The 26,631-nt window shown below is 53.4% G+C and overlaps 1 protein-coding gene across 9 annotated transcripts in view; it reads left to right on the forward strand.

Moving 5' to 3' along the window:
* The window catches only part of PRDM2 (PR/SET domain 2), a 110,733-nt gene that overhangs the window by 62,491 nt on the left and 21,611 nt on the right, over window positions 1-26,631 (forward strand). For 4 of the 9 annotated variants that reach the window (XM_036025334.1, XM_036025328.1, XM_036025331.1 and 1 more), the window contains 2 exons: window positions 9,668-9,778; window positions 14,117-18,518. The exons of 2 other annotated variants lie outside the window; for them this stretch is intronic. In XM_036025334.1, the coding sequence (XP_035881227.1) occupies window positions 9,668-9,778; window positions 14,117-18,518 (4,513 nt within the window). Of the gene's footprint in view, window positions 1-5,971; window positions 6,031-9,667; window positions 9,779-14,116; window positions 18,519-20,394; window positions 20,714-21,837; window positions 23,362-26,631 lie in introns of those variants that run through there. 3 more of the 9 variants (XM_036025333.1, XM_036025330.1, XM_028513219.2) reach the window with 3 other exon arrangements.

Below are 26,631 nucleotides of genomic sequence, written 5' to 3' on the forward strand. Positions count from 1 at the left end.
CTTAGCAGGTTCCTGAGTGTCCTGGCCGCACCTGGTGGCCCCTCGAGGCACGGGGGGTGTTGGTGTCACCCCACCTCTCTGTATGTGTCTCCTTCCCTCCCTCTCTTGACCCTCCAGCCTGCTCCCAGCTCCCTCCTCCCTTCCCTTCCCTTCCCTTCCCTTCCCTTCCCTTCCCTTCCCTTCCCTTCCCTTCCCTACCCTTCCCTACCCTACATTTTTTTAATGAAATATAGATTCTCTGGAACAATTTTTATACTCAAAACTTGTGTCTTGTTGACATCAGTTGGGCCTTTTCTCAAAGGGGCTTGCTTGTTTTTACGAAGTTAGATGCGTAACTTCAGTTTTGAGTTCCTTCAGGGCAGACAGCTTTGTAGTGGAATCCGTGAATTCCCCATAGCTCTTAGCGACGGGCCTTGCAGATGATAAGCACCAAAGAAGTATCAAAATACCTCTTCACCATTCTTTCAGAAACTTTATAAAGCATTTGGAAAAAACTTGAATCTACAGATACAGTGAGCTTGGGCTGAATTTGAATAATACTATAGTGTGATACAGGCCAGTACATTAGAGAATAAGATACATTGTTAAGTAGGGTAGTAGGGGTTTGTTTTTAGTGAACATCAATAAGAAGAAAAACTAGAATAGAATTTAAATGTAATTTTTGATTTAAAAATAATTAGTGTATAAGAATACACTTTCGTTCCTTCTCTGCTTCTTGAGTGTGAAAGATGGCCCTGGCAGTCTGGAGTTTGTCGGAGTGGGTGACTCGGTGCTAGCCAGGGCGCATGCGTCAGCGTGGAGTGGACCTCGCTCTTCCTTCTGGGGCAGTGAGCGAAGCCTCGGTCCATGAGCAGGCGGGAAAGGGGCTGGGGGACAGTTGAGGGCTTGGACAGAAGGGAATGAGGTTGCCTAGCAATGGTCGTGACGTCTTAGAAGTTATCCTGGAATGAAATGCGTCATTTCGTGGTAGAACAAAGGCGCTAGGGAGTTTAGTATCTCTGTAAATTCTCTCATTTTTATAAGTCAATTGCTTAAATCTCTGCCAAAATGCGGCATATTCCAATGCTATCGTCTAATTTTTGCATTTTAGGAGAAGCAAAACAGGGCTGGTGACCAGTGCCCTCCTGGCGATGACAGGCCACTGCCCAAACCCCAATCCTGGGCTCACAGCTGGGAGGCACCCAGCACGATTGTTTAAAGTCGACTTCCGATTGAAGTAGCGGTGGGTGAAACAGAAAGAGAATAGGAAGCATGTGGCTTCTCGCAGGGAGGCAGGAGAGTTTTTGTTGGAGGGAACTCGAGGCTCGGAAAAGAATGGGGGGGTGCACATCAGAAGCCGACAGTGGTCGTCTGAATGCTTAAGCAGTTTTGACAGTTTAATAACGTCTGCTAGGAATATTTTAAGTCTCTCTTAAATCTTTATAACCACGTGCTGTGGACTTGGTGTTTTGGGGATCAGTGCTTTTTTCTGGACACTTAAACTGGCGTGTTCAGGTAGGAGCCAGGAGACCGAGGGACACTTCAGCAGGACCCTTTGCTCGCTGTGCAGGCGAGGGCGAAAGTGGAGGCCTTTTCCAAACTGTGCTTTTACAGAATTACATATGTTAATGTCAACCAACAGAAACATTTTCAATGGCTTCACTAGTTTTCCTTTTTCAGGTATTTTTTAGAAAGGTGTTTTATTATTATTTTTGTGTAATGTAAGCAAATGCTCAGAAAAGTGAGAAAATGCAACCAGATGGGGAAACAGGCACCACACCCTCATGGGTGCTCACCTCAGTGGGAGCCCCTTGCTAGCACCTTACTGTGGACCCTCCCGGTTTGCACCAGTGGGTGAGCTGGACTGATTTCATTAGTAAGTGATACGGTCTGGCCGTTGTTCCCGTGACCAGTTCCGTAAAGAACAAATTCAAAGTCTTGATTAGGATTGATATCTAGGTTTTACTCCTTGAAAATACTTTTAAACTAAAATTTTTTAAAACTAAATTAAGTTAAATCATCCGTATATTGTATTGTAAAAATCTGTCATGGGCTTTGACAGGGAAAAAAAAACGCCTTTTCTTTAGGTGAGACTGACCGGTTCTCTAGGGGGTGGCCATCTCCTCCGTTTTAGGGGGTTGCCAGGCGCTGGGAACACACCAGCCGCCTCCCCCCTCAGCTCCCAGGCCTGGCGGTTGGGCCACAGGGGACTAATACCCCAGCCTGAGATCAGTTCTTCAGTTCGTAGTTGCCAGCTCGCTTTTTTATGTGAGAGGTTTCAGGTTTTAGGTGTATATATATTTTTTTTCTCTATAAAATGAAGGCTCCTGAAAATCCATGAGAAGAATCCCAGAAATTAACATGATTTAAAGACAGAACAGACTGTGTGCTTACACTTCAGAACTATGTAACTAGTCTATTTTATGGTTTTGTGTATGCCACAAGGCTTTTTGAGGTTCCAAAGAGCGCAAGGAAGTTACTTTCTTAATTTGAGTTTGCAAAAGTTTATTTCTAGTATTTGGGATTATCCAGTCAGAGCCGCTCAAAGCCTTGTTTTAGAGAAATTGAAAGGTCCCCTTCAGATATACTCTTCGCTGTTTTCCCGTCAGCCCGGTGTTCGGAGGGGCGGGAGCGGAGCCGGCGGTGAAGGCGGGAGAGGGCTGCACACCCTGGCGGGACGCAGGCATCCCAGGAATTTGTGCTGGGAGCCGCACCGCCGAAGTAGCCAGAACTTTTCCATTGTTTCTGTTGGAAGCGAGGCCCAACAACTTACACCCGGGGAGGTTTCATTTTTATCGTCTGCCTCGGGGTTACAGACAGCCCTTGGCGAGTTCACAAAAAAAGATTTCAGATTAATGTCCAAGGAGATTAACAGAATTTTTTGCCATCAGGTACATTTCAGAGTTATTTTATGTGGGAAAGAAGTCTATAGAAAATGTATAGCATATTATTGTCACAAAAACCAACTGTGACAGCACCTTTCTGCTTCAGATTTCTCTCTCTCGAGCACCGCGGCTGGCGGGCTGAGGCTCCCAGTGGCTTGTTTGCCCTCTGACCTCCCCTGGCCGTGCGCAAGGGCCCTTCCGAGCGGCCGATGGATGGCACACCCCGTGTGCCGTGCGGTGGCCTGGGTGGAACCCCGTCTGGTCGAAGGGTCTTCCCCCCTGTTCTCGCCAGTCCTGCTGCTCCGGGCTTCCTGGCTGGTGGTCCCGTCAGGGACTTTTGGTGACTTTTGGGTACCCAGTCATTTTTTAAAAAGTCTTAAGCCTACATCAAGGATATTGAGACTATTTTGAAATGAACTGTTAATTCCTTGCAGAAAATTTAGTTTTATGTATGTTTCCCGCTTCTCTCTACTCGTCACACCAACCCCGGAATGGTAGACTTCCACCGGCTACCCAGCAGAGCCGAGGCTCCGCCCGCCCACCTTCCCCAGCTTGCACCGAGCGTCACGTGAGCCGTTCCGGGGGCCAGCGGCTCTGCCACGGCCCATCGACTCCCCTTCCTTGCTGCCTGGTCTGTTGGAGAGCTTGCTCTTTCTTTAATCCTATAAAAAAATATCATTTAACGGGAATTTCATGCTTTTTTCCAGTTAAGCTTTTCATGTGCTTTCCGGGCCCTGATTTACCTCTGGAAACCAGACATCTCTGGGGCTGGAATCAGTGCCACGCTGGCCGGCTCTCAGGAGAATCACGCCCTTGCCTTTCAGAAACTCAGCAAGAGGTGTGACGACTTCAAGTGTTTGTGTGATGAGTTCCCCAGGCTTGCCGGAAATGCAGATGGCACTATGAGTTCTCGTTTTTAAGGGTGGAATTGGGACCCAGGAGGCGTCACTAACAAGGCTGCTAGAACACAGCGAACAGCATAATGAATCGGATGGGACGAAAGCCCCAGTTTTGCTACAGACTTGCTGTGAGATTTTCGTTCATGTCATGAGATGGAGTTCAGGGAGGTGTGTTTGTGGGTTGGGGAAGCCAACCGAGACCATCTTTATGGCTCCTGCTCCAAATCTTAGGCTTCTTCCTCTGCTCTCTCTCACCTTTTAATGTAGCCCCTGGGTTCTGTCATTCTGTGCCTCTTCTGTCCGCGCAGCCCTGTGCCCGCACCCCGACAGAACGTGTGGTTGCAGCCTTTCTTCAGCCTCACCTGAAAAGCATGCTTCCAGTCTTCCAGTTCCGAGGGCAGGGAGAAGAGGAAGGTTTTACGAAAGAACGGTTACAAAAAGCAGGAAATTCTAGATGATAGTATCGTAGGGCTGGGGAGAGTAATCTGAAGAAAGTAAGACCCTCCCACCCCCCTGCCAAAAAAAGGAAGAATAAGAACGTAAGACCCATCAAACTGGCAAACATAAAGGAGAAAATTGGGCTGGCAAAGGCTGAAAAAACTTTGGGTTTTGTAATGACGCGATCAGAGGTAATCGTGGGAAGCAGAGAGGGTGAGAGTCCAGTGCAGGGTCATGGGCTGGGGGGAGCGGCGGGGGGAGCTGGAGGCTGCAGGCGCAGCCCGTGTCGGTTTCTGTTTAGGGCAGCCCATTCATTTCCTCGGTGATCTTCCCGGTGCCCTGGGCAGCTTCCGCTGCGGGGTCGTGCAGGTTTGGAGTCCACTGAGTGAGATGGGGAGCTCCCCAAAGACTGCAGAGGCCTGCTGTTACGGAATTCTGACTTCAGACTTCCGAGTTGCTTCCCGGCGAGGAGGCAGAGCCCTTAGAGTCGCATGGGGCTCTAAATTTAATTCCTTCAGATCACCGACTGCATGAGCCTTCGCCGTTGTGATGAATTTCTAATGAAACTGGAGCCAGCCTTCTAGAATTTTGCATTCTATCTGATGCCTGAACACTTTTAAATGAAACACTGTTCTCTAGAATTTCCCGGTGTTTGTTTACCCTATTGGAAGAGTGTAACGTAGTCCAGAACTTACTCATGTGACACTGTAGGCAGTTTTGGTCTTGCACCTCGCATCCCATGTGGCAGCGGTATAATGGCTCACATTGTGTTTAAGAAGTCATCATTGTAGCCCTGGCTGGTGTGGCTCCGTGGGTTAAGGTCACCAGTTTGATTCTGGATCAGGGCACAGGCCTGGGTTGTGGGTCAGGTCCCTGGTTGGGGGCGTGTGAGAGGCAACCAATCGGTGTCTCTCTTGCATGTTGATGTTTCTCTCCCTGTCTTTCTCCCTCCTTCCTCCTCTCTCTAAGAACAAATAAAATCTTAAAAACAATTCATCATTGTGGCTGTCAGGTTTTTCTGTTTGGTAGCTATTTTACAAGAAAACCAGTTTTATTGATATTATTTAATGGTGAATCATATTTGCTCAGATTGGGGTTCTCTGCTGTCGAATTACACTTGTTTCTGGCATAGATGAAATTGAAGTGGAAAAAATCTGCATTCCAATTTGATTTTTCCTTTTCTATAAATGCAACGGGAGTCTTTATACCCCTTTCCTTTGCCTGTGAGTACAATAACGGATACAGACTGCCTTCTAAAGACTGAGTTATTCTCATTAATGCCACTTCAGGTCTTCAGAAACAAGTGCAGTAGAAGGAGCACTTTTAGCATCGTGGTTCTTGGGTTTTAATTCTGACTCTGGAGCTAATTCCGTTGTGTGGCCTCAGGTAGAGGGCTTTACCTCTCTGGTCCTGGCGTGTCTCTGTAAAAGGAGAGGCACGGCGTGGCCCTTGCGGGTCTCGCGGAGCGGTGCTCGGGCGGTGACAGCATCAGCCTCACGGCACGGGCGTGGCGCAGACCTGGGAGTAAGTACACCGCCTCCCACCCGGACCGCGGACAGGGGGCCGTTCACAGGCTTTTCGGTGAGAACCTCGATGCAGTAGGTAATTGCTATTTTCCTTCTGTTTCATTTCGTTTTCTTCATCTTTGTGTGTATATTTCTTTTCCTTATATATATAAGCATACAGTTTTGTTCTGTGCTTCATTATGTTCTTTGTCATTGTTTCCATTTCACTTTCCTTGTGTTTCATTCCTGTATCTTTCTTGTTTAGAGCAAGTGGAGCACGCAGCTGGCAGTAGCCTCTGTGTAGGACCCTGCAGGAACCTGATGGTAAGTGCACACGTGTACTTACCAGGCTCCCAGTGGGCTCTGCCGCACCGGCTCTCACAGATAGAAACCAGCCACCCCCTCCCCTTCGTAAAAGTCATCACTCAGGGTATTTTTGGTTATAGGCTTGCTTTTTATTTTAATTTGATTATATATAGAACTGAAACCAAATACCAGCGGGGAAAATATACTGATTTAAGGAAATGGGACTGTTTCCACCACCTGTTATTGCGATGTTTGCCTTTGTGAGGGACGCCAGGCACACCTCAGGGTGAGCCGGGACACACAGGCCCTGGCTTCCGGTGTGTCCCGGACCGGGTGGCCCCTGTGGGGGCCTGGCCTTTGGTTTCTCTTGCGAAATAGCGGGCAGGACAGGTGATTTCAGTAGTTCCTTCACCACTAGTCTGCAGTCCTGGTGGGCGGTAGCTCCAGTGTTCCACGTTCTGATAGAGGTGGAGAAGATCGTTCCGTGCGTCAGATGGTTTCAGCTCCGTGAGTGAATGACGTTAATTAGATTTGTGATAGATGCATTCCCATCATAAAACTAAGTTTATCATCGGTATTCACTGAAAGGTACTTAGGAGGTAAATTTAATTTTCCATTTCTTTGATTTTAGAATTGGTTTATTAGTGTCATCCAAATACTTTAAACTTTCTAATAAATGCATAAACTGCAGAGTTGTAGGTCTTTAGTGGCCCGTGTTGTTTTGGTTTAGCCTTGTGGTTCTTCACTGGGGGAGAACCCCCACCCCCTCCCAAATCCATTTGGGACATTTGGCCACGTCTGGGGACTTCCGCTTGTCACACTCGAAGGGCGGTTGTGACACTGGCATCCAGCGGGTGGAGGTCAGGCATGTGGCTGAGCACCCCCCGGTGCCTCGGACAGCCCTGCTGTCTCCCGGCTGCTGTGGCAGGGGCTGGGATGCCCTTGGCGACCCTCGGAACAGGCTGCAGATGTCCCTACCACAAGTGGCTTCTCTTCCCAGGGCGTCAGGGTGTTTCCTGGTGGTGGCTTTGAAAGAGGGCACCTGGGGACGGGAGGGATCCTCCTCACTGGTGATGTTCGGAGAGTCCAAAAATAGACATTTGACATTCAGTATCAGCTGGGCAAAGGATAAGACCTCCAATAGTAGTTTTACCTTTCAGGTAGTCGTCTGGTCTCATTCCGAGTACATGTTAAGGAATGGTATTATTAAAGTTGTGCTTTGCTTTATTAGAATCACAATCTAGAAATCTAAGTATGCTGTGTACATATAGGCCAGTTTACTTTTTTTATCACCTGCTCGCTAGCCCCTATAGTGCTTGAGAGGTTAAAGAAGACCCTTTGCAAGGGATTGTATTGCAATAAATGGACATCTGTATTTCTGTTAAATTTTACAGTGCCGTGTTTCTTAGTGCATGTGAGGTTTGCGCATGAGAGGGAAGGTTTGGACCGTACCCCTGTTTCTGTATATTTCAAAAGCGTGTATCTGTAGAGAGTAGAAAGTAAGAGGCCTATTTGGAGGACATGAGGTAGTACTAATGTCTTATAACAAATTACTGATTTTGACCCAGGGGAAACCTTTCCTGAATATAACTTTTGAATGAAGCATCTGAGGGCAAGCGAGAGCCCTTACAGCACAGGTGGCGAACACAAGGCCGCCCCCCCCCCCCCCCCCCCCCCCGCCCTTGTTTTATCCGGCCCAGCACCTTGTTTCTACCTGGTGGTAGTGCCGAGCTCCTTGCCCCTAGTTAAGGAGTAGTTACATGTACACAGTCCTAAAACTACATTCGGCCCTTTGAAGGCAAGCACGAGGCTGATGTGGCCCCCGGTGAGGATGAGTTTGTCACCCCTGCCTTACATGGACCTCATGAGACGCGACCCGCAGAACCAGAGCAGTTAACCTTAGCAGCCCGTCTCTGGTATTTGCCTTGTCTGCTGCCAGCAGTCTGCTGCGGGCTGGACACGAGTTGTCCTGGAGACCGGAGAACTGGCCGAAAGGTTAGGATCCAAGTCCCCTGAAGCACAGCGGGATTCCTCAGGGGCTGTTGTCATCATCAGATAGCGCTGTTGACAGGAAGGACTTGAGAAAGGAGGCGACTTTTTGCAGTGGTGACGTGTTTTCACGGCCTCGCCCCTTGCAGAGGGGATTGGCTTATAACCCTTCCACCCGGAGACGCGAGCCTACCTTTTCCCCGAAGACGCTGCCCCGGTCCCACCAGGATGCGGTTCCCGTGAACTTCTCTTCTCGGCTGCCTTTGGAAATGAGCAGATTGACTCGTTTTCAGAAATTGTTCGAGAGAATTCGTACATGGTTGCAGAAAACCGGTTTTCTTACCGAAGAATTAGAGGTTTCAAATGGTATTTTAGAATTTTCTTCTTAAGATTAACATTAAATAGCTGATTATTAAGTATTTTGTACTTTTTTCCTTGTTGAACCTCCTAAATATTTCTCAAAATCTGGGTATATATTTTAGGATTAATATTCGCTCTGTATTGTAATTGATGTTTTTATATTTAACCATTATGATTTTTGCAGCGATGATATTTTGTGTTTCAGATTTTAATTCTTATTTCTTACCTACGTTTTGGTTAATTATGCTGTTCCGGAGTGATTCTCTGTTACGGAGACTGCCCTTTTCCAGACGCTGCCAGCAGCGGTTTCTGGGGCGTCTGGCCCGGAGAGAGAGGTGGCTAGAGGCTCTTAGGGAACGCCCGGGGGGCTGAGGAGGGCATTGCGGAGGTACAAGGACATTGTTGGGGCAAGGTGATAGGAACCGAGTCTGAGTCTGAAACTTGAAAAATAAAAGCTACCAGGCATGAGAGACTTAGAATTTTAAAAACGGCAAAGAAGGGCAGGCAGCTTCTGGTTAAATCCCAGAGGCTGAACTTCTGGACGTCCAGGCGTGAGAAGTTCTGTGAGAACCGTGCATCCTTCCCGAGTGTGCTGGTGACCTGAGTCCGCTCTCCCGCTTGTCAGAACGGGCTGCGTTTTCCCCTTACCTTCCGAACCGTGGTGTCGCTTGGTGCTGAGTTAGGGTTCCTGAATTCTAGCCTCCGAGCTGTCAGTGAAACGCTGAGTTGCTCAGGACCCTCGGCGTGCCTTGCCTTGCCAGCCCACAGTGAGTCGTTCGTAACTGCTCTGCCTTGGACGTCAGGCTGTCGCGTGTGTGTCCTTGCCGGCGGCAGACTCCCTGCTGCTGCCGCTTTACCGTGACAGTCACAGTCGTATCTGAACCACACGGGCCCGAGGCACCCCGTACTGTTTATTTCCCAGGACGCTTCTAATGAATGAGCAGCCTCCTGCCAGTCCCTCTTCCGTGTGTGGTGTTAGAACTCGGGGCTGTTGTCCGGCTCCTGGGGCATCACTGTCGTTAACTCTTCTGGAGTATGTTGTCTTACTAGTGTGCTGGGGGTTGCAGCCAAGAGGGAACTATGCCCAGGGTTCTCAGAAATACGGATCTGTGGGTTTTCCCTCTTCTCCGACGTGACTCGAGAGTGTTTGTGTTCGTCGCGTGTTCCTCCCTTCAGGGACCTGAAGCGATAGCCGCCTGGAGACAGACAGTTTGCTGGGGTTGGATTGGCAGTTGTCGTCTTCAGGAACTCAGGGCAAGGGTGAGTGGACGACTGAATGAACAAATAACTGAATCATGTCTTCCAGGGAAGAAAAAGCCCCAGGAAAACAAAAACAAAGGCAGCAAAACTGAAGACACACAGCTGAAGACGAGCGAGCCCGATTCCGCCCCTGCAAATATGAGAGATTCTGCGGAAGGTAAGCTGGGGCGTGGGACGTGCGTGCTTAGGGGTCTAACACCGGTTAGTGCAGCTTCCTGCCTCCTCGGATCACCCTTCTGAGGCTCATTCAAGGACTGTAAAGGTTGGTACACAGCAAGAAGGCGCCTTACAAGCCCTCCACATCCCGCCTCCCCTTCAAAAAATGATGGAAGACCTCCCTTGTTAAAAATGAAATTCTGCCCTGGTTAAAATAAGATGAAACGCTCTGTATGATTGCATGTCTAAATAATTCACAAAGTTCAGAACCGTCAAAGAAATTTATGGCGACGGAAGTCAGACTGACAGGGACAGGCGGGTGCGGTTACCACTTTGTCCCCGATCTGTGGAGTGGGCGCGGCGGCGTATTTACCTTGTGAACGTCGTAGCTTGCTCTGTACTTAACAAATTACATACTTGAGGGGTTTTTGTATGTCAGTTAAAAAATTACCAAGAATATCAAACACCCTTGATCTGATATTTCAGAATGAAAAGTGGACAGAATGAAAAGTGTTTTTTATTAGGATTTGAATTCCTATTTTACTTTTCTCCCCACCAAACTTTCTTTTTCCTGGTTTTTCTGAGGATCAGTATCCCCGGCCCTTCGTGCTGTAAGAGTTCCGAGAGGCACGGGCTGAAAGTTGGTCCGAGAGGCGGACCGCTCAGTCTGGCCTCCGTAGGGAGACTGGCGCTGTCCCCGGGGAGGGAGCCCCGTCTTCACGTGTCGTGCGGCCGATTCACGCAGAGACCGGGGCTTGCTCCGGAGCCGTGCAGGCGGATTTCAAAATGGAGGCCCGTGACTCTCTCAAGAAACATTTGTAGGGGAGGAAATCCAACAAGACATTTTGGATTCCTCTTAAGCCATGTTATGGGCACTTCTGTGGCGATGACGTTCATAAAGGATTATAATCTCCTGTGGCATTTCACGAAGCAAGAATAGACTCGTTTATTCCCCAGAACCTTATAAAACTAGGTCTGCCCACCGGTAGCAGAGTGGCTAGGACATGTATTTCAGCAACAAAAATACTAAACCTCACTACCTTTAGTGGCAGAATTAAAAAAGAAAATCCGGCAGTCCCATCTTCCCTTCAAAAAACTCAAGACGGTTATTTTTTTTTTTTCCTGATACATCAGGTCCCATGGAAAAAGATACTTAATGTTTGCTTTTTTGTGGAGTAGCCAGTCACATATGGCTGGTTCTGTGCTGGGTAGTGGTCGGCCTCGCCTGAAGGTTCTGCACGTCCTTTGAAACGGTCTGAGCCCGAGGTTTGGACCCCTTGTCCCCCGCCCCGCCGTGTTCCCGGAGCCTCCCCGACGTTCAGGCTCAGCATGTAGGCGTGTGGACCAGGTCGGCGTGAGCCTCCGGGGGAGCAGGGCTGTGCGGGTTTGGTTTGTAGGGCTCTGGACAGCTCCAAATCTGGGATTGTTCACCAGTCACAGAGAAAGAAAATAATTTTTTTTTTTCATTAAAAGCCACACGTTTTGGCCAAAAATGAACTCTGGGCCCTAGCGAAGTTATGTTCATTTTCTGTTGTTTCATTCCAGCCTTTTTTTAGCGACACGGGGAGCCTGTGTCGAGCATGTATTTGAAAAGGGAGTTAGTTCCTCAGCTGAAACGAATCACCACCGTCAAATGCCTGGTTTCCCAGTTCGTGGAAAACTCACGGAGTTCATGAAATTCGTCTGGGGGAGAGAAGGCTGGTTTCTGTTGACAGACAACCCTCGTTGCTCGTAAATACAGTAACAGATGGGTAAAAGCAAGGCTGATCTGCCTAGGAAACGGCGAGGTGGCTAGGGCTGAGCAGTCGGGCTCGTGTTCATCGCCTGCATTTGCGGAGCTCGGAACCCTTGGCATTTTAGCCCCTTCCTCTCCCCTGTCTCCGGTCACCAGGTCTGTGACAGGCCTCTTTGATCTTGGCAGCCTGGCCACTTTTTCCTGCCTCCACTGCTTCTGTCTCCCTCCTGAGGCTACTGCGTCATTATTTGTCTTCTGCCTGCAGGAGCGTCTCTTCCCAGGCCCTGCGTCCCCAGGGCAGCCCCCTCTGTCCTGAGAGGGGCATTCTCCTGCTCTAGAGTAGCTTAATGGGCCTCCATGGCCCCCGGGTAAATCCAAAGGAATCCATGGTGTGCTGCCTGTTCTGATTCCTCCTGTTACTTGTCCTTTTCTACCTTTGACCTTCAGGTTCAGCCTAGCACTTCATCTAGGAAGCCTTCCCTGAGTAACTGAGCCACGTAAGACGTTCCTCCCGTGCGCTTCTGCAGCAGCTCCTGCTCCTCGAGCACAACCATGAGCTCGCGCTGGCAGCGTTGCCTGCTTCCTTGCGCGTAGCTCCTGTTCCGGTGAAGCTCCGTCAGGGTAGGGATCTGGGCAGGCTTGTTGACCGGGTGCTGGCGTGCAGTCAGGGTTTGCCGGCGAGTGTGGGGACAGCCAGCCAACAGCCAGGCGAGGGCCCAGTAGCCCCGCCTCCTTCGCAGAGCCTCTCCGAGTCCCCAGTGTCCGCAGTGCTGGGGACCTGGTCGAGCAGAGACTCGGGTGGCCGTGCAGGGAAAGGGCCTTCCGCGTCCGCGTTACAGGCACTGTGGCAGCTCCGGCCTCAGAGGGGGCTCCGTTACAGCCCCCTGCTGTCCCCCTGTTTTCTTTCAGCCACTGTCCCCTTTCTCTGCTTTTCTTTGCAGCCGAACTTGAAAGAGTTGCTTGTAGTCTCCCTGTCCCTCCCTCCTTCTTACGTTCTCTTAGGAACTCCCTCAGGCGTGTGTCCCCACGGCCTCACTAACAGTGTTGTCACGATCACGGCGCCTGTCCTTTCCCCTCGTCTCACCCAGCCCGGCGGCGGTTCCGGACACAGTGACCGCTCCCTCCTTGACACTGTCTTCACTGAGCCTGAGGGCCACCACGCTTCTGGCTCTCCGGACGCCTCACTGGTCTTTCCTCTGACCTCTGAGTACTGAGGTCATCCGGGGGACACTCTCCAGGGGACCCAGTCCAGCCCCGTGCTTCAAACACTGTTTCGAATCTGAGGACCTGGACGTTTCCGGGCTCCGCCCCTGTGTTGATGAGTCAGCTGCAGCTAACCAGTGAGCACCTTCACCCGCATGCCTGTTAGGGACCGCAGAGCCGAGCACATCCAGGTCAACCCGATTTCCTCCAGCGCGTGCACCGACCAGACCGGCTCTTCCCCCAGTCTCCCGCCGCTTAGTCAGCAGGGTTATTGCGGCTGCTCCGGGCCCTCCTTGACGCCTCCGTTGCCGCAGGCAGGCAGGTAGCCGCACATCTTGTCAGCTCACCTCCAGAGTCCATGGAGAGTCCGGCTGTTCCGCCCCCTCCCCACGCCACCCCGGGGGGTCCCCTCCACCCCCCTTTCTCCTGGAGGATATGGCTTTCTCGCTTCCTTGCCTTCACCGAATCCACTGCGAGTTTTCTGTCTTCCTCTTAGCAGCTCAGGTGACTCTTGGATGTGAGGTATTTCTGTTAAAACTCTCTGGTAGCTCGTTGTCTCACTCGGAATAAAGGCCAGTGGTCTCCAGGGTCCTGTTTGAGTTGGCCTCTGACCTCATCTCCAACTCCCCTGCCTTCTGCTAGCCCCTCCCTCACCCACAGCCTTTTCCTTGAACACATCTAACAAGTTCTTGACTCAGAACTCACGCATCTGCCGTCTGCCCAGAGGGCTTCCTCCCCCAGATGGCGGTGTGACTCACGTTCTTCGGGCCTCCGCTCAGCGGTCGCCTGGCTAGCGAGTCCTGCCCGACCACCTGGGCTTTTCCTGGGCGTCGAGACTCCTGAGCTCTTAATGATTTTCCCGGGCTTTGAAGAGATGGCCTTGAAAAAATTCTGATCACATGATTCTGAAAAATGTTCAGGCTTCGAAATACGTGGATTGAGTCAGGAAGGTAGGAGAGAATCATTCAGGAAAGACCACTAAGAATCGAACCTGGTGATATACTTGGCAATTTTCTTATTTCAGTTTTGAGTCATGAGAAACTGGGATTCACAGCTAGTCTTCTGAAACCCAGCACCAGCTGCCCCACCACGGTTTTCAGCACTGCGGTGCCTGTAAATGAACACGTGCGTGTACAGGTGCGACCAGACATAGCAGAGGGTACGGGCTCCGTGTGACTCGGTTCACGTGTGTCTCCGCGGCGGCTAGTGTGTTGCCTGGTTGATAGCAGGTGCTCGGTAAATGTTCACTGAACGAATGAAATGGATTCCAGTCCAGCAAACTTGGTAGATGAGAGTGTTGTGTATTAAGCTGATCATAACCTCCCTTGAATGACAGGATTTGCCCCGCCCCCGGCCGGGTTTGCCCTCACCACCGTGCTTCTGCTTCCCTGTGCCCTCCAGGTTCCAAAGAAGAGGACGAGAAGCCTTCCGCCTCCGCGCCCGAGCAGACAGCCGAGCAGACAGCCGAGCAGACAGCCGACCTGCAGGAGGGGGTCTGTCAGGATGTGCTTCCGGAACTAGTGGGCGCCCCCGCCGCCCGCGAGCCACAGGCTGAGCCAGACCAGCAGCTGGAAGCAACACAGTGTGAAGTGAACGACTTGGAGGAAGAGGAGGAAGAAGAGGAGGAAGATGATGAACTGGAGGAAGAGGGGGAAGAGGAAGCTGACGTGCCAAACGAAAGTCCTTTGAAGGAGCCAGAAATACGGTGTGATGAGAAGCTAGAAGATTTATTAGAAGAACCAAAACCTGTTTCAAACGAAGCCGTGGAGGACTCTCCGGAGGTGGCGCCTGTCCCCAGACTCCCCGGGGCGCAGGACGAGGCCAATGGCGACGCCTTCGGGACGTCGATGTTCCCGTGCCAGCACTGTGAGAGGAGGTTCGCGACCAAACAGGGGCTCGAGCGCCACATGCACATCCACGTGTCGACGGTGAGCCACGCCTTCAGGTGCAAGTACTGTGGGAAGGCGTTCGGCACGCAGATCAACCGGCGCAGGCACGAGCGGCGCCACGAGGTGGGGCTGAAGCGGAAGCCCAGCCAGACACTACAGCCGCCCGAAGACCCCGCCGACGGCAGAGGGTCTGCGGATGGCGCCACTCCGAAAGACGACTCGAACCCGCCCGGCCTGGGGCAAGACTGTCTGCTCGTGAGCTCAGAGAAAGCCTCCCCCCGAGAAACAGCAAATTCCTCTGTCGTAGAGGAGAACGGAGATGTGAAAGAGCTTCATCCGTGCAAATACTGTAAAAAGGTTTTCGGCACTCACACCAACATGAGACGGCATCAGCGCCGGGTGCACGAGCGCCACCTGATCCCCAAAGGCGTGCGGAGGAAAGGCGGCCTCCTGGAAGAGCCGCCGCTGCCCGCGGAGCAGGCGCAGCCCGCCCAGAACGTCTACGTACCGAGCACAGAACCAGAGGAGGAGGGGGAGGGGGACGACGTGTACATCATGGACGTCTCCAGCAACATTTCTGAGAACTTGAATTACTACATGGATGGTAAAATCCAGACCAGCAGCAGCACCAGTAACTGTGACGTGATCGAGATGGAACCCAACTCGGCAGACCTGTATGGTATAAACTGCCTGCTCACTCCGGTCACGGTGGAAATCACTCAGAACATAAAGACCACGCAGGTCTCCATAGTGGACGATCTTCCTAAAGAGCCTTCCGGCGGCACGAGCAGCGAGTCCAAGAAGCGCAGGACCGCCAGTCCTCCCGTGCTACCCAAAATTAAAGCAGAGGCCGAGCCCGAGCCCGCCGCCCCCTCGTGCTCCTTGAGCCTGCCGCTTAGCATACCCGCCGCGGAGGTGGCGTCTCTCCACAAAGAGAAGAGCGTGTATTTGTCGTCCAAGCTCAAACAGCTCCTCCAGACCCAGGATAAACTGCCTCCTCCCGCGGGGATGTCGGCCGCTGAGCTCCCAAAGTTGGGCCCCGTCTGTGTGTCCGCTCCCGCGTCCATGCTGCCCGTGACCGCGAGTAGGTTTAAGCGGCGGACCAGCTCCCCTCCCAGTTCTCCGCAGCACAGCCCTGCCCTCCGAGACTTCGGGAAGCAGAGCGACGGCAAAGCAGTGTGGACCGACGTGGTTCTGGGTTCCAAAAAGCCCAAATTAGAGAGCCACGGCAGTTCCCCGGCGTGGACTGTGTCTGGGAGAGATGAGAGAGAGGCCGTGAGCCCCCCAGGCTTTGATGAATACGCGGTCTCCAAAGAGTGGGTGTCCAGCTCCACGTACGGCAACGTGTGCAACCAGCAGCCGCTGGACTTGTCCAGCGGCGTCAAGCAGAAGGCCGAGGGCGCAGCCAAGACCCTGGTCCCGTGGGAGTCCGTGTTAGACCTCAGTGTGCACAAGAAGCCTTGCAGCGACTCGGAAGGCCGGGAGCTCAGAGACAGTGCCGTGGCGCAGCCGGCCTGCAGCGCGGTCAGGAGAAAGAAGCCGACCACCTGCATGCTGCAGAAGGTCCTTCTCAATGAGTACAATGGCATCGGCGTGCCCCCCGAAAACTCGTCAGATGTGACCAGGAGCCCGAGTCCTTGTAAATCCCTAGATCCTCAAGCCGAACCTGACGTTGGCCCTGACGCTAGTTTATCAGCTCCTGCTGCGGAGTCCCCACCCGATGTTTCTCCTTCCTCCCCTGCCCTCCAGACACCCTCCCTCTCCTCTGGGCAGCTGCCTCCTCTCCTGATGCCCTCACGCCCCTCCTCCCCTCCGCCCTGCCCTCCTGTGTTAACTGTTGCCACGCCGCCGCCCCCACTCCTTCCCACCATACCTCTTCCAGCCCCCTCTTCCGGGGCGTCTCCTCCTCCGTGTCCCTCCCCGCTCTCGAATGCTACGGCGCAGTCCCCGCTCCCGATTCTCTCCCCCACCGTGTCTCCCTCGGCGTCTCCCATTCCCTCTGTGGAGCCTCTCATGTCCGCCGCCTCGCCGGGGCCTCCTACGCTTTCATCTTCCTCCTCTTCCTCGTCTTCGTCTTCGTTCTCTTCATCTTCCTCCTCTTCCCCTTCCCCGCCTCCCCTCTCAGCAGTGTCATCCGTCGTCTCCTCCGGGGATAATCTGGAAGCCTCTCTCCCCATGATATCGTTCAAGCAGGAGGATTTAGGGAGCGGAGAAGCAGAGCCCAGGGAAGAACCCCAGTCTGCAGTTGAACACGACGTCATTCAGGAAACATTCAGCAAAAACTTTGTCTGCAATGTCTGTGAATCGCCTTTTCTTTCCATTAAAGATCTAACCAAACACTTATCTGTTCATGCTGAAGAGTGGCCCTTCAAATGTGAATTTTGTGTGCAGCTTTTTAAGGCTAAAACTGACTTGTCAGAGCATCGCTTTTTGCTTCATGGAGTTGGGAATATCTTTGTGTGTTCAGTTTGTAAAAAAGAGTTTGCTTTTCTGTGCAATTTGCAGCAGCACCAGCGAGATCTCCACCCAGATAAGGCGTGCACGCACCACGAGTTCGAAAGTGGCACCCTGAGGCCGCAGAACTTCACAGACCCCAGCAAGGCCCGCGTGGAGCACGCACAGAGTTTGCCGGAAGACCCTTTGGAAACGTCGAAAGAGGAAGAGGAGCTCAACGATTCTTCTGAAGAGCTTTACACAACCATCAAAATAATGGCTTCTGGAATAAAGACGAAAGATCCAGATGTTCGACTGGGCCTCAACCAGCATTACCCAAGCTTTAAGCCACCTCCGTTTCAGTACCATCACCGAAACCCCATGGGCATCGGGGTGACGGCCACCAATTTCACTACCCACAACATTCCACAGACTTTCAGCACTGCCATTCGCTGTACGAAGTGTGGCAAAGGTGTGGACAACATGCCCGAGTTACACAAACATATCCTGGCGTGTGCCTCTGCGAGCGACAAGAAGAGGTACACCCCGAAGAAAAATCCGGTGCCGCTGAAGCAAACGGTGCAACCCAAAAACGGTGTGGTGGTTTTGGATAACTCTGGGAAAAACACCTTCAGACGAATGGGACAGCCCAAAAGACTGAACTTCAGTGTCGAGCTCAGCAAAGTGTCCCCCAATAAGCTCAAGTTAAATGCATTGAAGAAAAAAAACCAGCTTGTCCAGAAAGCAATCCTGCAGAAAACCAAATCTGCCAAGCAGAAGGTCGAGCTGAGAAACGCTTCGGAGGGCTCCTCCCACATCTGCCCGTACTGCAACAGGGAGTTCACCTACATCGGCAGCCTGAACAAGCATGCCGCTTTCAGCTGTCCCAAAAAACCGCTCTCTCCTTCCAAAAAAAAAGTTTCCCATTCGTCCAAGAAAGGCGGACACTCGTCATCTGCAAGCAGCGACAAAAACAGTAACAGCAGCCGCAGACGGACAGCAGATGCAGAGATCAAAATGCAGAGCTCGCAGGCTCCCCTGGGCAAGACCAGAGCTCGCAGCGCGGGCCCGGCTCAGGCCGCCCTGCCCTCCTCGTCCTTCAGGTCCAAGCAGAACGTCCGGTTCGCAGCGGCGGTGAAGTCCAAGAAGCCAAGCTCCTCTTTAAGGAACTCGAGCCCCATAAGAGTGGCCAGGATAGCTCACACCGAGGGGAAGAAGCCCAAAGCCGTGGCCAAGAACCATTCTGCGCAGCTCTCAAGCAAGACGGCCCGGAGCCTGCACGTGAGGGTGCAGAAGAGCAAGGCCGTTCTGCAGAGCAGATCCGCCCTGGCCACTAAGAAAAGAACAGACCGGTTCAATGTAAAATCGAGAGAGCGCAGCGGAGGGCCCATCACCCGGAGCCTGCAGCTGGCAGCTGCTGCCGACCCGAGTGAGAGCAGGAGGGAGGACGGCGGCAGCAAGCAGGAGCTGAAGGACTTCAGGTAAGCCGTGTCCCCCAGGGCCGAGGAGCGCAGGGCCCGAGAGCGTGGGGGCGGGAAGGACGGTTGGAAGAAAACAGTGTTTGCCCAATGGCTTCCCCCCCCTCCCCCCTTTTCCTGTGCTTATGATTTTGACATGAGCACTTCAAGGAAGTGGCCGTTGCTTCAGTTGCAGGCAGGTAAAGAAGGGTCACTGCCCTGGCCGCTGCAGAGACGGATGCCGCCTCGCTCTGCTCTCGGGCCCGGGACTCACAGCGGCGCCATTCCCGTAGGGCCCGCAGCTGTGCAGTGGGTTTGAAACCACGGGAAGCTCCCAAAAGCACCTTTACAGGGAAAGGTGAAGTTCTCTTAAACTCCCTCCCAATCTTGGGTAATGTGCGAGGGTCACATTATTTCCGGATCCCAGACCGCTTTCTTCTGTTGTAAGGGATCGCCGAGGTCATTAAAACGCACTGCCACCTTTAATATTTCTGTGACTCAAGCGCAGTTGTAGTGACTGAGAATGCTTCTATTATCCATGCTTGCTTCTGCTGTTTTCATGTAAAAACTTGCCTCGTTGGTTAGAACAAAATACGCCATATTCATTCAGTGCCTTACCTTCCCCGCCCCCTCCTGTCTCTAGGCCTGGGGCGATAAACAGGCGCCCCGATCCCAAAGCGGGAGGAGCGAGGAGAGTGCCCTGAATCCCGAGAGGCCTGGCCGCTGCGGTCCTTCCGGCACGTGCTGGCACCCGGGGCACGTGAGCCCGGCCTGTCGGTGCCTGTCCCCAGGAGTGCCGTCAGAGCCGCCCTGTGCTCGAGGTGATCTCCCTGCGGTTTGTGTCCTCCCTCCGTTAAGGAGTGTTCTCAGGGTCACAAAACGTAGGGCATTATTAGTTAAGTCTGTCACATTGATCTCTCAAAATGTCTAAGCTACTTAAATAACCTTGGTTGATGCACTCTCTTGGAATTCCTACTATCTGCTGAAAATTGCCTATAGGTCAAGCTTGTGAAATAATCATCAGACAGAATTTCTGCAAAACACTTCACAGTCTCAGGCTTTTAGAGTGAGCTGCCCGACTCGAGGCTTTCTTGGCTGTAGCTTTCGGTGTCTGAAAACCCTGGGTGTTTTAGGCAGACAGAGTTAGAGTTGACTGGGGAGTGGACTGCCGCTCCGGGGAGGTCGCCGGGACGCACAGGTGCTGTTCCCCATGTGCAGCTGATGAGGTGGAGCTCTGGGTGCCGGCGTGCGTGCCTGCAGTCAGGGCTGAAGACGGGGAGAAGAGCCGTTAGCCGAGGCCGATGGGAGTGATTTGCTGTCGGAGCGCAGGGTCCGGTTTGTGAGAGGCTGCCGTGGAGCCTACTACAGAACCACTCAGGCCTTACTCAGCCTCTCGGTCTCCGGCCGTGGGATGTGCTTGAACCCCTGCCCGTTAGCCCTTAAAGCGGCCCGCTCATAGCAGTTCACCTGTACCTGTTGGTACGCAGTCTGTGTTCCAGGAGTCCCACCACAGTGGGGTGCTCTTGAACTCTGGTTCCTCTTCAAGGAAACAGAGCCAGAGTGTGCCGTCCTCTATGGACTGGACTTCAGGACGCCTCCCGGGTGTTTGCTGCTGCAGAACACGCCGTGCGTGTCCCCTCCTGTCTCCAGCATGACATGAGAGAGTCGCTTCACGCTGCACCCTGTTTATGCCGCACGGTTGGGGAAAGCTGGTAGGAGAACTTAAGATACTGTAGAGAGAAGCTCTGAGTAACGATAAATTTAGGAAGCTTGTTCAGGTAGTCTCTTGCTAGTCCAGTGCTTTCTGAAGAACCCTTGGGACCACAGGGACCAGAGTGCCCAGTAAAAGTGTGTTTCTGTTTACTCCGGTTCATTTCGATGACTCCGCTTCGTCTGATAGTTAACTGAGGGTTACGTTGCTGGAATGAAATTCGGCCTAAAAGGAAACGCAGAATCAGATAAGAGGAACACAGTGTCGTTCTCACTGGCAGATAGTAGCAGCAGGCATCCACAGTGGCTGTCCCCTCTGTGTGTGAGTCGCCAGAGCCATGCCGTGGACCCACCAGAAGGACGTGTCTGGTGTAGGGGCCCACTGACAAGTGACCGTACACTCGTGAAGTGCAGGGCATCACCTCTGATGACCGAGACCCGAGCGTGGGTTCTCTTCAGGGAGTCCCCGTGGTCTCTGGTGTCTGGGAGCGCACGTGGCGTGAAGCCGGGGCTCCTGAACGCGGGCCGGGGAGCGTGACGAGGGCCTGGAGCGCAGGTCTGCTCCTGCGTGCGTGCTGGTTGTGCCACTCTGGCGAGGGGTTGCTGGACTGCCGTCGGTTTCCCTTCAGTCCCGTCTTCCTTGTCGGTCTCACTCGGGGGTGGTGCCTGGCGCACGGTTAGAGACGCTCGCTCCCTCTGTTTCCGGGGGTTCCGTTCCGTGTGCCCCGTGGCCTGTGCCCCGACTTGCCGTCGCACCAGCAGGCACCCTCTTCCTGTGTGTTTCGTTGTCACGGTCTGGGATGAGGAGCCAGCCCCTAGCACTTAGGCATAGGACCTCTGAGGCCGGCTCGGGACGCCACCGTTTCCACGTTCATCCTCGCAGTCAGCCGTGCGCGTGGAGGCAGAGCGAGCTTTCCCTTTAACCGAGGGCCCCGCAGGACGTGCCGACTGGCGGTTTCCAGGAGCACTAGCCGGTGTGTCAGCCAGGGTGTGAAAAAGACGGGGACTCCATGTCCTTTTCTGAGCACAGCGCAGCAGAGGCTGCTGGGCACGCTGCCCATCTTCAGATCCCCCGTTTTGAGGTGCCCTTCGGGGCGGGCTCACCTGCCCCCATGAGCAGCTGGGGCCTGCCCTAGCAAACTGGGGGGGGGGGGGGGGGTGGGCGCTGAGGGCTGGAATAGAAGACTAAGAGACAAGGAAAGAGAGACCTTTTCTACTCCCCTCCCTCCCGTCCTTGGTCTTTGTGCACCCCCAGGATTTGTTTACCTTCTGCGCTGCTCCTCTTAGAGCAGCTCTTTGGTAAAAGGCTCTTTCTCCATGGCAGCCAGCCAGAAACACCCTAAAGGTGGAGAATCAGAAGGAAACTCCACGTTTTCCCACTCACCACGAGTCACTAAAGAAGTAAAACGGTGTTAGTTTCCTTACCTGTCCATCTCTGCCACGCCACCCCAAGGGGGCCGGGCCTGTGCCAGCACGAGCCCTCCGGGTCGGGGGCCCGCGCCTCTTCGGAGCCGTCTGTTGCTGTCTTAACAACGTTCGGTCGTGTGGTCTGCTCACCGTGTCTCTCTAACATGGTCGGTTCGTGTACGGTTGTGTTGCATTGTCATTTATCTCCAGTTTTCTTATTTTCTAGGAACTTCCTGTAGGAAAGCCCCCCACACAAACCAAACCTTAACTGACTAAACAAAGGTAATGCATGCTCAACTTAGGATAAGCACTACGGCCAAGGACACGAAATCTACCACGCTTGCAAGACCAGGTGGAGCTGACTCAGACCCTCACGCACACCGATGGCCCGCAGGCCTCTCGCTGCCCTGGGTAGAGTCAGGCACCCGCGGCTTCCCGTTGCCGGCGCCCGTTGCTGGGCCCCGGGTGACCGAGACGCAAGGGGGCGCTGTGGGACGGCTCGGTGAACGGCCCGTCCTCACGGACCGGCCGCTCAGATGTGAGTGTGGCCCCGGTTGTCGGCACATCGCAGAGAAAGGAATGATTTGAACTTAACCTTGCGAAGCAAGTTCTCTGTTTTATCAATAGACTGTTGTAGATTTCAGGGATGACGGATTCGAATGCACTCTTTTTTAGATGTTTTGGTCACACACCAGCTCTTGATGCCTTTCTTTTAAATTAATTCTAGACGGAGAGAGGCGTTTAGGTTCTCTCTTAGCCTGCTTCTTTATCACAAGCAGATTGCCAGCATAATGGAGAGGACGCCAGATTGGATATGGACTCCTTTTTTACGCCTCTTCCAGTTTCTTGTGTGTGTGTATCCAGATGGACCTCCTCTCCAGCAATTACCTGGCACTAATTTATAACTATTATATTATCAGAGACTATGTAGCAATATACCAATGCCCAGGATGCGCCACAGGCCTGTAAAGACGTGTGTCGACGTGTAAGTAAAACCGAGCGTACGCGCCAGGTTTTACGCCCGAGTCTCTCAGAGAGATGCGAAGACCGCAGGCGGGCCTCCTCCTGAGCACACCCCTCCCCTCTGCATCGTGCGCTGCCACCCCGCGTCGTGGCCGAGGTGGTGGGAGATGGCTAGGTTCTTCATGGTTTCATTTTTGTTGTCGCTGTTCTCGACTTTGAAAGTAATCTACCTCTTAAAATTTGTAGTTTTTAATACTTGTTTGGTGAGTTTGTGCCACTTTAACCCTTTCACTATCATTCCCATTTTGTTACATTTCTGTTCTGGGGACTTTTATGTTGAAATATATGTAAAGCATTTGTAGCCGTTTAAAAATAAAGTATTTAAAATTATTTAAATTGTTTTGGACGCTTCAATTGTATTATATGTGATTTACATTTTACATTTGTTTGAGTTGTTAATCTGGAGAGTGTACTTGTACTGGAGTTTACTGTCAGTTATTTTATTGTTTCTTGTCGGAGAGTTATGCTATGAAAGACTATTCTAATGAAAACATTAAAATTTACAGTTTGACGTACAAAAGGGTTGTCCGTTGATTTGCACCCACGTGGCCTTTTCAGGGCGAAAGGGCCGCGGTCGCTGGCCCTCCCCTCCCAGCGGGAGCCGAGTCGCTGAGCTCCGATGTACTGAGGGTTTTTTATGCTGTCGCTAGCAAGCACTTAATAAGTAGGGGGAAATTTAAACGATACGTTTTATATCATTGTACGCAATAAAAACTTTCTAAAAGCTCGTGAGAGGCCTGCATTTTGTCCGTGGTCGGGAGCAGTCGAAGACGGAACAGGCGGAGGCCGGCGGCAGAGTGCCCAGCCACGCGCTCTGCTGGGCCCGTGGCGAGGCCGTCCCGCAGCCTTCACCCGCGCCCGTTGGCGGCGACTGAGCGCGCGGTACAGGTTGCTCACCTGCCACTGGGGGGGGGGGGTAGCCATGACGCCTCCTCTGTGGGGTGTCGGCTCCCTGTGTGCTCGCTAACAGCGGGGCGGGGGGCGGGGGGGTGGTGGTGATGATTAATGATCCCCAGAGAAGGAAGCGAAGAGGCTGGAACGCCTGTTGTAAGCTGGTACGTGATTGCTTTTCCAGCTTCAGACTGAAAATGGTTGAGTGTCAGCAGTTTCACGCGGTCCTGCGTGATAGCCCTGCGGTTCTCCTGCTTCCTACCTGTGTGTCTCGTTCCTTCTTAGGGGAGGGCGGGAAGGCTGCAGGCGGGATCCGGGTCTCCTGGCCAGGTGCTCTCATTTCTGCTTTACAACCCTCCCAGGGCAGAACCCCCAGTGGGAGGAGCCGGGGACACAGGAGTAAGGCTGGGGGGGCGGTGGCGGGAGAGGTCAGAGGAGGTACAAAGTGGCCTTCAGCGGCCCCACGAAACAGGCCTGAGCCCGCACGGCTGCTGCCTGAGGACAGCACGTCCCGAGGTGACAGGGTGCGGCTCTGGGAGGAGGTGGGTTCTGTCTTGGCGTCTGCTCACCACACCCCTCCCTCTGTGCCGGCAGCCAGTGGGCATCAGACACCTGCCTCCCAGCCTTCTGCGTCCAGGTCTCCTGTAGCTCGGGCTCGGGCAGTTCCTTTGCTTTCCGGATCCCAGTTCCCAGTGTGCCGAAAGTGGGGCGTGGCCAGAGGTCCCAGCGTTCTCCTTCTCGGAGGAGGTCTCTTTCCTGGGTCTGGAGGCTCTCGGCCGCCCACGGACTGGTGGGCAGGGCAGGGTCTGTCTTGTAAGAGCAGGCCCGGCTCTTAGCAGCAGAGCTGAACGTCGCGGCACTCGGGGCCTGACTCAGCGGAGGGGTCCCCAAGAAGTCACTTGACTCTCCTCTCACCAGGAACGGGCTGCCCGCTTCGGCTGCTTTCACTCTTTATGGAATTAAAAGTTTAAACATTAAATTGCTGAAAGCTGGTGACGAGAGCCTGGTGTCCCTGCTGCTGTGTTCAGCATCCGTCACGGTGTGGCTGACGACAGAGCTCTCTCTCGGCTCTTTTCACTTGGTGGTCACGAGTACTTTCTAGACGTTAATGCAGAATCCCACTGGTTTTTCGAGTACTATGGGACCAGGCTGTGTCCTAGGCGTTGACCTCAGCAGACGGAAGCCCCGCCCAGTAGGGAACTTGAAGGGGCATGGGGGCCTGTTTCCCTTTGTTACTCTTCATCTTCGAAACCTGCCGCCGGGCCACAGCCCCTCCAGAGGCTGGGTGGGCACGAGGATGCCTCTAGCTTGGTACTGGAGTGTGGGCGTCTGGGTGAGCACGGGCCGTAATAACGTTACAGGGACCCTCCAAAATTATAGCTCACGGAGTGCGTGCGATGGTTTATCTACGTGGGTTTTGACTTGATAGCGCGCCTCTTTGAACAGATGGACTTATAGCCGTAAAAAGGTACCTAAAGGGCAATTTACCTTGAACGTGGATTGGAGCACAGGCGGGTGACAAAAAGGTCACCTTGGATAGCTTCATAGGCCGCGTTTCAAGGGCTCCAAAGACAGGGCCGACAGAGGTCGGCGTTTCCGTCCTGGGTCAGGAGGCCCGCCAGCCCTGGCCTCTCCTCCCTGCGACACCAACGCCGCTGCTGTTGCCTCGGGCTCCGGTCTCGCAGCCGTCGTCCCGGTCAGGCACTCCTGGGGGTGTGCGCGCACGCGCACACACACACACACACACACACACGTTGGTGGTGGACGAGCCCTCCTGAGGGACTTGGGGAGGCGGGAGAGCCGCGCCACCCGGTGAGGACATCGCTGCTGGAGGCCTGGTGTGGCTGGAGGAGGATGAGCGTCACACCCTGCCCCCTCCTCAGTGGTTCTCCAGCGTCACCCAGAGAGGGCGTCGGGCCACCGACTCCAAAGCCCCACAACTGACCCTTTACATGAGGCTGGTTGCCCTGGCCAGTGTGGCTCAGTTGGTTGGAATGTCATCCTATAAACCCAAAGGCCATGCATGCGTGGGTTCAATTCCTGGTCAGGCCACATGCCTAGGTTGTGGGTCATCCCCCGTGGGGGCATGTAGGAGAGGCAAGCAGTCAGTATTTCTTTCCCCTTCTCTCCCCCTCCCTCCTCTCCCTAAAATCAATAAGCATGTCCTTGAGTATGGATCAAAATAAAGTGGGGTGGTTGGGGTGAGGCCTCTGTAGTCTGCGTAATAAATTTAGCAGGCCATTCCAGCGTGCACTGAAGAGTTTCTGAACTCGTGTGGGGAAAATAATGTGTCTTACCCTTAATGGCTCAAGTATCTGCTCTGACTTGAGCCCCACTGCGCCTCCCGTTTCATCCTGACAACCACCCCGCAAAGTGGGTGCTCGCATTGTTCCGTCTTCCTGAAGGCCGTGGGGTTTGTGGGGCGGCCCTGGGCTGTGGGAGGCCGTGTGTGCTCTGTGGGCAGAAGAGCGGATGGGCCTCTCGGGGCGGGGGAGGGCGGATGGGGGAAGAGCTCAGGCCTGCCGTGCTCTTTCCCAGCATGTTTGTTCCAAGGCCGGGGCCCGCCTGGCGACCTTTCCCTGGGACGTGGCCCACAAGATGCAGGGCCTGAAATGCACAGTGCCGTGGGGCGTTTTTGGGAAAAGAAACTAGGTTGCATATTCCTGTTAACATTCTTTGTAGACAAAACATCAGTGTCAAGAAAAAAAATGTTGGAGCAAAACTCGAGGTTTGAGTGGGGGAGATGCAGAGGGAAAAAAATGGAAGACGGCTCATTGGCTGAGGTTGGTCAGGCTCCCTGCCCTCTGGCTCCCCCTTGGGAGCCGCCCAGGCCACCACCCGGCCCACCCCCGGCCGCCAGCCAGCGGGTCCACTTGCGTTCCTCCTCCGCAAGTGGTGACAAGCTCGGGGAACCTGGCACGGCTTCCGCTGGCGTTCCGTGTGCGAGGTGCCGTGCTGAGCCTTTTCCAGGCTTAACCCTTGACAATGACACCAAGAGGTCGGTGTCGTTTGCAGATGGGGAAACGGACTGCGGGGAGTTGAAAGGTCACCTGACTCTCGAGTGGCCAGCCGGGATTTGAACGGCCTCCGGCCTGCACCATGGTGT

Source organism: Phyllostomus discolor, chromosome 5 (assembly GCF_004126475.2).
Source record: "Phyllostomus discolor isolate MPI-MPIP mPhyDis1 chromosome 5, mPhyDis1.pri.v3, whole genome shotgun sequence".
NCBI lineage: Eukaryota > Metazoa > Chordata > Mammalia > Chiroptera > Phyllostomidae > Phyllostomus > Phyllostomus discolor.